The following is a 14650-nucleotide window of genomic DNA, read 5'->3' on the forward strand; positions in this document are numbered from 1 at the left end:
TGTGTTTCTGCCCCATTTGTCCATCAGTAGACAGACCCCCCACCCCCATGGCTCGATTGCGGCCTCCACAAGCATTCCCGGGCCAACCCCCCCTTCCTTTTCCCATCTGGGAGTACCCTAAGCTCCAGCCAATCCACTCCCCATGGGAGGAGACCACCTGCTGGCCTCCTTCCAGCCCTGGTTGATCCTGTCTGCAGAATGGCAGTGGGATCCTTTGGCACTGCACCATGCCTGGTAGGCAGTGCCAAGGTGTCCCCTGGGCATGGGCATTTTGTCCCTTGGGCAGTGCCTGGGGCACAGACTGATACTGTCAGGGTGTCCATGCCAAGGGGGCACTATCCCTCTGCTGCCTGACCCCCCTGCAGCACCCAGATTGTTCCCCCTTTTATTCCAGCGGCGTCTCCTGCTAGTTTCCCAAAAGTGAGCCCGCCAAAGTGAATTTGTATTGATGAGGTAGGAGGTGCTATCAGACCCGGAGAATTCAGTCCTGGCCAGATAATCACATTAAAATGACTTGCAATCAGGGCTGGAAGGAGGCCAGCAATGGAGGTGGACCAGAGGGGTGGTCTCCTCCCATGGGGAGTGGATGGGCACTCCCAGATGGGAAAGGGAAGGAGGGGGCTGGCCCGGGAATGCTTGTGGAGGCTGTGATCAGGCCATGGGGGTGTCTATCTCTTGATGGAAAAATGGGGCAGAAACACATTCACTTTCACACTCTTTCAGCACTTTGAAACCCACCAGTTTCCTGTATGGCTCTGACCGCTCCAGATTGCCATCGTTGGAAGATGCGCGTGCGTCAGGAACACACGCACGAATCCTGCGAATTGGCGCATGTGCGAATCTCCAGGCCTGACTCGCCAGATAATTGGAATGAGAGAATTGCCCCCGCTATGTTTTTTTTTAAAAAATGAAGTTTTCATCAATTCGTTATTCGGGGTTTGTACACTGAAGCCTCAACTGCGTGTTCACTGGAAAATTGTTGAATTAGATAGCAACTTTGCGTTTCCACAATTATCCTGCTCATGAGCTGTCAATTTCAGTGGAATAATGATGCCAACATTGACAGTTTGCCATCCTTATGACCACAAAATCTGTGCTAATTTTTCGGTTGATTATATTTTATTCATCCAACTTTATGAATACGATAACATGTAAAGCTTGGGAAACTTTAACAGATATGTTATGCTGTTTTAGAAAGGATAACATCTACTTGTTAAACTTGAATGTCTGAAGGTTTTCCTGGTTGCTTAAAGATGCATTCCTTCCTGGTTCCACTAACAAATTAAAATACTGCACAATATCACAAATTTACCAGCCTCTGGAGGACTCCTAAGCAATGATCCATTTTTTATTTAAAAACTTCAAGCTTGCACGTGTATATGTGTCCATGTAACCTCCCTCAATTTGCAAACTTACTCATAAATCCACCATTTTGCAAGTCTTTGCAATCCATTGCAAACTGTAAATAATGGTGACCGAAACAGAATCCTTGATGAGAATTGTTAGCAGTATATCAGTTGTGATGATTTCATGAAAGTTGCTACCCTGTGGTGTTGTACTCAACATGTTGGACCTAATTAAGGCGAGGAGTTCTAATTTTTTTCCTAACTGCTTCTCTCCCCTTTCCCTTGAAAAAAAATCGCTAAAAGCGGAGAGATAATGTGGACCTTTCTTTTGGTTAAAATGTAAACGTATTTTTTTTTTACCTTAGTTTGGAATGCAAACCTATCCTCATACAAAAATTGTCCGATTGTTAATTTTTGAATTACTTAAATTTCTTTCCTTTTAGTTGAATTTCCCCCAGTTTATTGGTCCCTCTAGGTGCAAGCCACGTTGTTGCATGATTGTTCTGTAGTACGTCCTCATTCCTCCTATCATACTCCTTCAACTCAAAAAAAAAAGAATTTTGAGCAGGAATGTTTTAATATTGACAGGTTTGTGCCCACTGACTTTGATTTCTGAATGATACAGAAGCTTCACGTGCCTTTTGGATAGATGCAGTGGAAACAAATACTAGGATTACACGAGATCGGTTATCATGGTGGCGTGGCAGCACAGTGGTTAGCATTGCTGCTTCGCAGCTTCAAGGACCTGGGTTCAATTCCCTGCTTGGGTCACTGTCTGTGGAGTTTGCACATTCTCCTCGTGTCTGTGTGGGTTTCCTCCGGGTGCTTCGGTTTCCTCCCACAGTCCAAAGATGTGCAGGTTAGGTCGATTTGCCATGCTAAAAAATTGCTCCTTAGTGTCCTGAGATGTGTGGGTTAGAGGGATTAGCGGGTAAATATGTAGGGATATGGGGGTAGGGCTTGGGTGGGATTATGGTCGATGCAGACTCGATGAGCCCAGTGGCCTCTTTCTGTGTTGTAGGGTTTCTATGATTCTATGATCATCTATAAAAAATGCTTTAGTTGTAAATTATTTGCTCTAATGAATGCTTAAAGACAAAACATTAACTAGTCTTTCCCTTTCCAGATATAGATTGATCTATATTTCCCACATTGGCAGATTGCTTTGGTCAAAAAGAGAGAGTACAATGTGAATGAGCATGGCTAGACTTTCTAGTTACAAGTGTTACCACCCTAACAGTAACAATATGCTTTGATTCTAGGAGCCCATTATGAAAGATTGCCATTTTAAAGTTTTCACAAACCTCTCAAGGTTTTGCTTTAGTAATGAAAAAACTTTGTGGATCAGGAATCAAGAATTCTGGCCTGTTGCAAAATTAATGATGATGTGGAGATGCTGCCGTTGGACTGGGGTAACCACAGCAAGAAGTCTCACAACACCAAGTTTTAAGTCCAACAAGTTTATTTGGTAGCACAAGCCACTAGCTTTTGGAGCGCTGCCCCTTCATCAGGTGAGTGAGAGTTCTATTCACAAACACGGCATATAAAGACACAAACTCAATTTACAAAATAATGATTGGAATGCAAATCTTTACAGGTAATCAAGTCTTAAAGGTACAGACAATGTGACTGTAGAGAGTGTTAAGCACAAGTTAGAGATGTGTATTGTCTCCAGCTGGGACACTTCGAGAGATTTTGCAAGCCCAGGCAAGTCATGGGGTTTACAGATAGTGTGACGTGAACCCAAGATCTCGGTTGAGGCGTCCTCGTGTGCGGAACTTGGCTATTAGTCTCCGCTCAGTGACTCTGCATTGTCGTGTGTCATGGAGAACACTTATCCAAAAATCAGAGGTCGAATGCCCATGACCGCTGAAATGTTCCCCAACAGGAAGAGAACACTCTTGCCTGATGATTGTTGAGCGGTGTTTATTCATCCATTGTCGTAGTGTCTGCGTGGTCTCCCCGATGTACCATGCCTCGGGACGTCCTTTCCTGCAGCATATCAGATAGACAACGTTAGCCAAGTTGCAAGCGTATGTACCGTGTATCTCTGGATAGTGTTGTCACTTGAGATGATGGCATCTGTGTTGATGATCTGGCACATCTTGCAGAGATTGCTGTGGCAGGGTTGTGTGGTGTCATGGTCACTGTTCTCCTGAAGGTTGGGTAGTTTGCTGTGGACAATGGTCTGTTTGAGGTTGTGCGGTTGTTTGAATGCAAGAAGTGGGGGTGTCAGGATGGCATTGGCAAGAGGTTTGTCTTCATCAATGACGTGTTGAAGGTTCCGGAGAAGATGTCGTAGCTTCTTTGCTCCAGGGAAGTACTGGACTACAAAGGGTATCTGTCTGCCGTGTCCCGTGTTGTCTTCTGAGGAGGTTGATGCAGTTTTTCACTATGGTGCGCCAGAACTGTTGATTGGTGAGTCGAGTGCCATATCCTGTTCTTATGTGGGCATCTTTCAGCGGCAGGAGGTGTCTGTTGCGATCCTCCTCATCTGAGCAGATCCTGCGTATTCATAGGTTCGAACAAGACCTCTTCACCGCGCAGGCAATCCACTAGATACATCAATGACATTTTCTTCTTTTGGACTCATGATGAACAATCACTGAAACAACTATATGATGACATCAACATCCCACCATCGGACTCGCCATGAACTAGTCTCCGGAATTAGTTACGTTCTTGGGGACACATCTCCATCTGGGACGGTCACCTCAGCATTTCACTGTGCTGCCAGCCCACTAATAACCTCACGATGCTCCACTTCTCCCGCTTCCACCCTAACCACGTAAAATAAGTCACCCCCCTACGGACAAGCCCTCCGTATACACAGGATCCATACGGCCTTCATGACATATGACAATGCAGAGTCACTGAGCAGAGACTGATAGCCAAGTTCCCCACACATGAGGACGGCCTCAAATGGGATCTTGGGTCCGTGTCACACTATCTGTAACCCCCGTGACTTGTCTGGATTTGCAAAATCTCACTAACTATCCCGGTTGGAGACAATACACATATCTTTAACCTGTCTTAACCCTCTCTCCATTCATGTTGTCTGTACCTTTTTAAGATTTGATTACCTGTAAAGATTTGCATTCCAACCATTATTTTGTAAATTGAGTTTGTCTTTATATGCCCTGTTTGTGAATAGAACTCCCACTCACCTGATGAAGGGACAGCACTCCGAAAGCTCATGGCTTGTGCTACCAAATAAACCTGTTGGACTTGAACCTGGTGTTGTGAGACAACTTACTGCAAAATTAGTGAACATGACAAAATTTGCATTTGAGCAAAAACTTTGAAATGCTATTAGGTTGTTCCGTAGTCAGTTTTTCTTTTGTATGCCATGTTAGAAAGAATCTCCAATTGGATTTTTAGATAGTTAAGTCATATAAGCAATGGCTTTGTTCTGCAGTGAAGCTGGATTTTCATGTTTAATGCTGAATTCCTAGGTGGAAAAAGGACGTCCTGCCCGGCCACAATTTCCAGATGTGTATAAAGAATTTGAGATGCTGCATAAACACGTTAAGAAAATGGCTGATGAACATTGTAATGCCATTCGGATAAGTCCTCAGCAGCCCTTACAGATCTCTTCTGTTCAGGTAAATGCTTTTTTTTGATTTAAAGGTTTATTTCTCAAAACTTTTCCCACCAATTATGCCATTTTTCATTTTATGCATGAAGGTCTTTAAGAACCATCAAATATATAAAAATAATACTTTATTTTGAAATAATGTCCTCCCATTTATTGATGTTACCTTTTATTGGTAGCTCCTGATGGTAAATGTTTTGACTTTGCCAGCTACTAGTACTTAACCCATTATTTGCATGCTCCTATGTTAATAGTGCATGTCTTAGGCTAACAATTCAAGTATGCAAGCAATAATTTAAGGAAATTTGCACTAAGTTGGACTGTTATATTTTATGCACTTGAAAATCAAAATAAAGCACATCTTAAGTGAGAACAGAACATCTCGATCATTGTTCTAAAAAGGGAGCCTTTATGTTTCTTTCAGGGTCATTTGACTCTTGCTAAAGCAACATTTTGGAGCTTGTATAAATTAATTGCTTCATCTGTTAGGTATCTGTTGAACTGCACTTGGAAATATCTTTGTTCTTTAAATGCTTGCTTGTTTATTAAGTTGAAAATGCGATAAAATTGCAATAATTGATGTTCTGAAATATAATTACTTGGTTTTTTGTTAAAGTGGATTTGCTTTTGGGTATATCTGTGCATTTGTTTTTTTAAATGATTTTACCATCCTGTCTTGAAAGGAGAAAACTATGGAGATAATTCCATAGGTATTATCGCACTTCTGTCCCTCACTCAATAAGCCATTTGTCATGTAGCAGTCTCGGAAGCCTAGTTAGCTACTCAATTCTTCAATAATAATGACTTGCGTTTGTATATTTCTTTCCATCCTAAGGCGCTTCACAGGAGCATTATCAAACAAAATTTGACACCAAGCCATGTGATATATTAGGAACAGTGACTAAAAGCTTGGTCAAAGAGGTAGGTTTTTAAGGAACATCTTAAACGAGGGCATGAAGTTAGAGAAGCTGAAATGTTTAGAAAGGAAATTCCAGAGCTTAGGATATAGACGGCTGATGGTATGACCATCAATGGTGGATTAAAATTGGGATCTGCAAGATGCCAGACTTGGTGGAGTGTAGAGATATCAGTGGGGGTGAGTGGTTGTGGCTTAGAGACAGGAGGGACAAGGCCATGGAGGCGTTTTGAAAAAAGGAAGAGAATTTAAAAATGGAAACATTACCAATTTAGTCAGTGAGCACAGCAGTGATGGGTGAACACAGCATGTTTTACATTAAGAACAGGCAGCAGAGGTTTAGATGACCTCCATTAGGAGGGTTGAAGATAGGAAGCTGGTCAGTATAGCATTGTAATAAGTCTCACAACACTAGGTTAAAGTCTAACAGGTTTATTTGGTATCACGAGCTTTTGGAACACTGCTCATTTATCAGGTGAGTGACTCACCTGAGGAAAGAGCAACACTCCAAAAGCTCATGATACCAAATAAACCCCTGTTGGACTTTAACCTGGTGTCATGAGACTTATTACTGTGCCCACCCCAGTCCACACCAGGACGGCATTAGAACTATTAAGTTAGGAGATTGCTGTCTCAGTTTTGGTCTCCTATTTAGTCTTTTCCCACGTGGAATCAATTCTGCCACTCCCCAAGAATAATTCAGTATATGACACACACATGCCTTGCCTGATACATTCTTCTCATTGCAGCATGCTCTGTTAGTGAGCTCCTGCCACGATTTGAAACTCCAGTTTTGGCTGCTTTGTTCTCCCATCTGATGCAGTGCATCTATTGACATGATTAAATGCACTAATGAGAGGAAAAGTCTGAGCGTTGAGAGTCCTTGGAACTCTCTTCCTCAAAAGGCAGTGGAAACAGAGTTCCTCAAATATTTTAAAATTAAAGCAAGATAGATTCTTGATAAGCAATGGGGTGAAAGGTTATTGGGGGCAGGTGGAAATGTGAAGTTACAATCAGATCAGCTGTGGTTTTCTTGAATGGTGGATGGGTCAGTCTGGAGGAGCTGAGGGGTCTACTCTTGCTCCTAATTGGTATGTTCAAAAGCCTGCAGTGTTTGGCTCTATGCCATTTGAGTACCAACTCTTAGCACCATTGAGAGGACTGGGGTGCTGTCCTTGTTCAGATTTTTAGATCCTATGATAGATGCCTCATCGTTGATATGATGGGAGTACCATGGTCAAAAGAGATAACCGTAAATATGAATTGGGGTGTTAACTAAGAGAGGGAAATTTGGGCAAGAGAAAGTAGTGAACTCTTGAGGGGGGGCATGACGAGAGTTGAGATGGAGGTTGAAAGCACAGGAAATGAGAAGCCATTTAATACAGAGGTTGAGGGAGGCAAGCAGTGAAGATACCTTGGTGAGTTTTTTTTATCCTACTCAGGAGGATGATGGAGAAAGAGAGGTAGGATCATTTAACAATGCAATATAATGGACCATTTGGCCCAGCAGACCTCTACTGGTGATTTTCTCTGTCATCTAATTTCATTCCTCTGCTTGTTTCCCATAATAGTCCTCTTTTTCAAGATGGAAGTGTCCCCTTTACTCAGCATTCAATTTTCTACGTTAACTAACTTCACTTTCACCTCAATGTGTCCTGAAACAATGTGTCGTCAATGTCCTTTATCCATCTAAATTCTTATCTGTACTTACCACATATCCTAGTCTCTCAAGACTAATGTAGAACTCCACTACTTTTCCTTGGCATTAGTTCCTTAATCATCATTGTTGGCAGTAAACGAAGAACAAGCCAGGATAGACAAACAAAGTACTGCAGATGCTGGAAACCTGAAAAAATAGAAAACACTGGAAATACTCAGCAAATCTGGCAGCATCTATGGAGAGAGAAAGAATTCATGTTTCAGATCGGTGACTTTCTCTTTCCACAAATCCTGCCAGACTTGCTGAGTATTTTCAGCATTTTCTATTTTGATTCAGTGAGGTTGTCTGCTAGCACAGATTCTTAACGGATACTGCCAGTCTGAGGAATTTAGACCTCTCTGGTTACTACTTTGTTGAGGTTAAAACCTATCATCCAAGATAAATGATGAAATGCAAACCTGTCAGACTCCCCTCTTAAGCTAACTTGATAGTTACTTCATTTTTTTTCAAAGTTCTGGTTACTGTGTTGATCTCTAATGGTTTGATATTCTTGGCTATTTTGCAAGAGCTGCAGCAACCCAAGTTACCATCTTTCCACATTGAACCATACACACATTTAACATTTTCAAAACTTAGCTAAATATATTTCTCAAGATTTCAATACATTCGATTAAAGATCTCCTATTTGCTACAATACTCAGTGGAAAAGAGGGCACCTTTTTACTTCAAAAATCAGAGCTCACAAGTAGTGAGTAACTGAGTGTAGCATTGCAATAGTTTTGTGAATTGAGCAGAAAGAGGTTGTAGCTCATTAGTGTTTTTTTTTCCTCCCATGAATGTTCCAGGTTGCTGAGTCATTAGGATTAACTGAGTATTTGAACAAAGAAAACCAGCATGATACCAGCATGTCCCTGACCTACCGATTAATAAGTGTGGATGACCAAAATCATCTGAATTCATCTGGAGAAAAGCACATCATGGAGGTAAATGAAAATTAAACGTTTTCAGTGCAATACAGTGATATACATATTGGAATCATTCATTGAGATAACTGCGTAAAGCTATTTCAGTAGCAAACTCTCCTCCCTGGTTAAATATTAATCTCTTGCTTACATGGACAATGATTTGATATTGGGAAAAACAGGAATTGGGTTCAGTGAAACATAAACTACTGTTCAAGAGGTTAGTAAGGGAAGCATTCGAAACCAGTTATACTGAAGATTTTATAATTCCCTTTTTAAATCCTCATGTTTTTTCTTTGGCAAACCTTTTTTAAAAAATCATGCAACAAACACTTTAGTCCCTGGCTAAGTGTTTGTCCAAAAAAAAAGAGTTGTACTTATCCAAATAAATGGGGAAGAGAACATCACAGTCCTGACTTGAGCCTTGTGGATGGTGGACAGGCTTTAGTGAGCCAGCAGTGTGTTACTCACTGTGAGATAGCCCGATCTCTTGACATGCTCTTCTAGATATAGAATTTCTGTGGCTGGTGGTGGTAAAGGATTCAACAATGGTCAACTTCTTGAATCTCAAGGGGAGCTGATTACACTCTCTTGTTCGAGGGTGGCATGAATGCTACTTGCTGTTTATCAACTCAAGTCCATCCAGGTTGGAAGACATGGACCTGGTTCGTTATCTGAGAAGGTGTAAATGGAATTGAGCAATATGCATTTATTAGCAAACATCTCCACTTCTGACCAAATTTTGGAGGGAAAGTCATTTATGAAAGAGCAGAAGATGGCTGGACACAGGGAGTGTATCAAGATAGTAAGGCTCCCAGACTATTTGTCCATATTTACAATGGTCCTTATGGAGATCGTCAGTATTTGAGGCAGTCTCTGGGGAATGTGTCACTATTTACAGAGGTTGCCAGGAGTCGGCAGTATTTTAAACAGGCCCTTTGTTGGGGGGTGTCAGTGTTTACACAGGGCCCCTGGCAGGGCGTGAGTATGTGCAGTGATTCACTTTAGTAGGAAGATAATGAAGAAACAATATAAACTAAACTGTACAACACTAAAGAGGATTTAGGAGCAGAGAGACTTGTGTTTATATGTGCATGAATCATTGAAGGTGGCTGAATGGGTTACAGCATCCTAAGTTTTATTAATAGGAGCATAAAGTGGAAGAGCAAGGCAATTATGGGGACTAGTCACTAGTTTGGCCTCAGCTAGAGGGTTGTGTCTAGTTCTGAACATCGCTCTTTAAGAAAGTTGTGCAGCCTATGGAGAGACTGCAACAAAGATTCACTAGAATGGTTCTTGGGATGAGGAACTCAAGTTATCAAAATAGATTAGAGAAGTTAAGACTGTTTTCCTTGAAGAAGATTGAGAGGAGATTTGATAAATGTATTCAAAATCATGATGCTTCAGGACAGAATAGATGGGGAGAAACTCGTGAAAGGAGCAAGAATGCAAGTGCACAGATTTAAGTCACCGGAATTGAATTTGCCAGTGTCGTTTCCAGTGCCTACGTTAGACATTAGTGAAGTAGATGTGTTTTTACTACAGTCGACAATGGTTTCATGGTTATCATTAGACGTTTAATTGATTGAATTTTGTTAAGAAGGGTTTGAACCAGGGTCCCAGAGCATCATCTTGGGTCTTTGGATTAATAGTTTTCTGTGACGTTGCCATCTCTCTCTGATACTGAATAAAATGCTTTGGTCAGGTCACTGAATGTAGTAGAGTTTCTGGTGTGTTCTTGATATTTTCGTAGATTTGTTTTGGCACTAAAGGTCATGTTGGAGATTCCTCTGGAACCATGATCTCTAAATAATCAATCGTGATTGACAGTTCAATCCTCGAATCACAAAAAGCCAATTGTCATTGGCTGCTGAACTGCTGCCGAAAATGCACGGAAATCTTGCTTCTCTTGATGACGGGTGAATCAGCTCACTGACTGCCAAACTGTAGGTGTCAAAATGTGGACTTACCTGAGTGAAGACAAAATGGTGAGCGAAGAGCCAGGGACCTCGAAGAGGGCAAAAACCTACCATTTCCACCAGGAATGGGAAGGTGAATTTCTTTTGATATGAGTGACAAGACCATTTGTCAACAGTGTAGCCTTGAGTAAAAAAGTTAATTTGGAACAGCATCACAAGACAATGCATGCAAAATTTCAGGAAATTTCCCTTTAAACAGCCATGATGTGGAGATGCCGGCATTGGACTGGGGTGGGCACAATAAGAAGTTTCTCAATACCAGGTTAAAGTCCAACAGGTTTATCTGGTATCACGAGCTTTCAGAGCACTGCCCCCTCGTCAAGTGAGTGGAGAGTTTATAGACATAGACTTAATTGCAAGATAATGGTTGGAATGCAAATCTTAACAGGTAATCAAATCTTTACAGGTACAGACAGAGAGAGGCTTAATGACAGGTTAAAGAGGTGTGAATTGTCTCAAGCCAGGGCAGTTAGTAGGATTTTGTAAGCCCAGGCCAAATGGTAGGGGTTACACATAGTGTGACATGAATCCAAGATCCTGGTTAAGGCTGTCCTCATTTGCAGAACTTGGCTATCTGTTTCTGCTTGGCGATTCTGTGTTGTTGCATGCCTTGGAGAACGCTTACCCAAAGACTGGAGGCTGAATGATGTTGACTGCTGAAGTGTTCCCCAACAGGAAGGGAACACTTCTGTCTGGTGATGGTCGAGCGGTGTCTATCCATCTGTTGTCATAGTGTCTGCGTGGTCTTGCCGATGTACCACGTCTTGGGACATCCTTTCCTGCAGCATATCAGGTAGACAATGTTGGTGAGTTGCATGAGTATGTACCGTGTACCTGGCGGATGGTGTTCTCGTGTGACGGTGGCATCCGTGTCGATGATCTGGCACGTCTTGTAGAGGTTGCTATGGCAGGGTTGTGTGGTATCATGGTTGCTGTTCTCCTGAAGGCTGGATAGTTTGCTGCAAACAATGGTCGGTTTGAGATTGCATGGTTGTTTGAAGGCAAGTAGTGGAGGTGTGGTGATGGCCTTGGCGAGATGTGGACTTGACATGGAAGTCATCATGCAAGATGACAGAACTGAAAACTCAGTCAAAGGGCAAAGACTTTTGAGGACTTTTAAACAGCAAAGTACTGTCTTCTGACATAGCACACATTCAAGGCGAAGGCCTACTTTGGTTCCACGTGCCTCTGTGAGATGGCTTTTCCCCAGATAAAAATCAAGTCCAAATATCACACTCGTCTCTCAGATGCCCACGATGGCATAGTGGTTAATGCTGCTGCTTCACAGTGCCAGGGACCCGGGTTTAATTCCCAGCTAGGTTCACTGTCTGTGTGGAGTTTGCACATTCTCCCCATGTCTGCGTGGATTTCCTCCAAGTGCTCTAGTCTTCTCCCACTCTCCAAAGATGTGCAGGTTAGATGGATTGGCCATGCTCAATTGCCCCTTAATGTCAGGGGGACTAGCTAGGTTAAATAAATGGGGTTATGGGGATAGGGCTTGATGGTTTTGTGATTGGTGCAAACTCAATGGGCCGAATGGCAGCCTTCTGCACTGTAGGATTCTATGATGGACTATCTGAGACTGGTCATCTCAAAGCTATTGATTTCTTAGTGTACAATGTTATGCACAAATTTTTATACATTTTGGGGGGTTTTAATAAAGTCAAATTTTTAAGAGTAGATCTTGTGACGCATTTTGATACTAAAAGTGCTTACAAAGGTTAGAGACCACTGCCCTTGAATGTCTAAAGCCACATTCTGTCTGGGAGGATTTCCTCAGTTATAGAAAGCAGATAATTCAGGAAAATTGATTTCCCCCACAATGGACAAGAGGGAAATAACTTGCCTCTGGCCCCAGCAAGGTTTATGTTCCTTCTTGAAGAGAGTTACAATTGTTGCTCTTTTGGAGTTGGTGGTTGGGGAGTTGATTGGGTGAATGCAAGGAATCTTGATGTGAGCAAAAATCCACCAGCTTTGAAAATCTCAATTGGAATACTATTGTGGGCGCCAGCTTTTGTTTTCTTGCATTTGATAGTTCACTGGGGATAGCCTGGAGAGTATCAGCTACCATTGCAGATTCATGGTTAAGAAGTTGTTGAAAATATACTTTCCAGCATTGACAGATCACATTGCCATCCATATGAAGAGAAACATCATTCTGTGAATGTTGGGATTTTGTCCTTTTTAACCTTGGTCTATGCTTGGCCCTTGTGTCTTCTGGAAAAATTTGCATGAAGTGACAGTTATCACATTGTTGGATGTCTCCCCACATGTCCTTTTAGCTTGCAGATTTGTGTTTGGGCATCAGCCTTGAGGTGTTAGAATGCTATTGCCTTGACTTGGGTTGTTTAGCCAGGCAATGAAAAGCCGCCTGCTTTGTCAAATATTTCAGCATTGTTTACATCGAACCAGTCCTATTGATGGTACTCAAATCCAATGTGTAGGCACAGGCATCTAGTACAGCTGACTTCATGTGATCCCACTTTTCTAGAAATCAGTTGCATCTATGAAGGTTTTCCAGATTGGTCGTGAGCTACATTTGGAATTCCCCTCGTTGGAATTTCTCTCTCCCATTGGGATGCTTTAGAGATAGGACATTGACCTTTTTCCTCTTGGCCATTTGGGCCTTACAATGTCTCAGTGCTTGGTGAATAAAGGAAAGGCAATTTGCTTTCTTGTGCCTCTTTTAAAACATTTGATGTCTTTCTCCTCCATTGTACCATGCTCTTAATTAGTCACAAGACCAGAACCTTTGTTTAATCCTGCCTATTAAACAAGACTGTTTGGTTCAGTGTTCAGACATTAATTGATGCCATGAACAGCATGATGAAAACACCTTTGGGAAATATTTTGAGAGAAACTTTCACTTACTTCCATTAAAATGTTATTTTTGCTCCTCTTCAGAGAGACTTTGGAACTTTATCTCCTTCATCAAAACGAATGAAAATAGATGATTCTATAGCAGCAACTGACAACCTCAACCAAAATGGAATGGAAATAACTGGAGAAGTACAGTTACAAAGCTTAACTACTGAAGAAGGTAACGTGGTTTCTATTGTCAATCACTTTACATCTCAGTGGTCATCTTGGTGTAACATACTGTCAGTCATGTTGTGGTTGCGTTCCTGATCATCATAATTTGAAGTGAAACAACTTGAACTGTATCTTAGGTTTCCGTAGGGATGGATGTTAAAGCCAGAGTTACCTTCCTTTGAGTATTTCTCACCCGGGGAAAAAATACAATATACAAGTTGAAATACTGCATTCCTACCTGAAAATGATGTGCAAAACAAAATACTTGTTAAATTTAAAAGACGTACAATGCACAAATTAGATTCTTTAAAAAAAATACAGTGCAGCATTTGTCTGGGCAGAGTACTTTTAGATTGACCAACTACCATCTAGTGGCAGAGATTGATTAGTGCAGTTACACCGATTTCCACCAAGAGATGGGGCCCAGGACTTGCTGCGAATTAGGAGCAGAGCCAGTGCCCTTTCTGCATCACCCAACTGGATGGAACTGTACTCATCTGGTTCTAATCTTATCTATCCAGCTGTGGCCAGAGAATTACCTCCAGGGGCTTCTCTTCCCACTCTCACATTGTTACCTCAGAAGCTCCCCAAAGATTTATCCACAGCCCCTTCCTATTTCTCATCTACACGCTGTTTCTCTAATATCATGTGAAAACACCACTTTAGCTTCCAAATATATGCTGACAGCACCCAGCAATACCTCACACCATCACCTCTGTTGGACCACTTTGTATTTCCAAATTATCAACCTGTTTCTCTGACAACCAGTATTGGATGATCTGAAATTTCCTCTAACTAAATATTGGGCAAACCAAAGGCATTGCCTTCAATCCCCCAGGTTGTGGGATGGGGATGGTTTCTTTGCAGCTTGCAATAACATATGTGGATCAGACCCCAGCAGACTTTTACAAAGAAAGCGTTATAACACTATAATTTTTAGAAGTGTTGCAAAGAAAACATTAAGGTAATTTCCAAAGAAATACCTGTCATTAAGCTGAAAGTTATCTTCAAGGGTGTGTCTGGAGCACCATTTCAATGGCAGTACATCATGTTGGAACGTTTTCATGTTTCTCTTAATGTTAGGCCCTACTGTAGAAAGAAGGGGAAGATTTTGCCATAGCCTTTGCACAAAATAATCTGTTACTTACAATCAGCAGTG

The 14650-nt window shown here is 41.8% G+C and overlaps 1 protein-coding gene across 1 annotated transcript in view; it reads left to right on the forward strand.

Annotated features, from left to right (window-relative positions):
• Positions 1–14650, forward strand: part of znf839 (zinc finger protein 839) — a 39789-nt gene that overhangs the window by 18635 nt on the left and 6504 nt on the right. The window contains exons 5-7 of the mRNA XM_080202535.1: positions 4802–4951; positions 8363–8500; positions 13363–13498. Of these exons, the coding sequence (XP_080058661.1) occupies positions 4802–4951; positions 8363–8500; positions 13363–13498 (424 nt within the window). The remainder of the gene's footprint in view (positions 1–4801; positions 4952–8362; positions 8501–13362; positions 13499–14650) is intronic.

Source organism: Carcharhinus amblyrhynchos, chromosome 14, assembly GCF_965287045.1.
Source record: "Carcharhinus amblyrhynchos chromosome 14, sCarAmb.v2.hapA, whole genome shotgun sequence".
Taxonomy (NCBI): domain Eukaryota; kingdom Metazoa; phylum Chordata; class Chondrichthyes; order Carcharhiniformes; family Carcharhinidae; genus Carcharhinus; species Carcharhinus amblyrhynchos.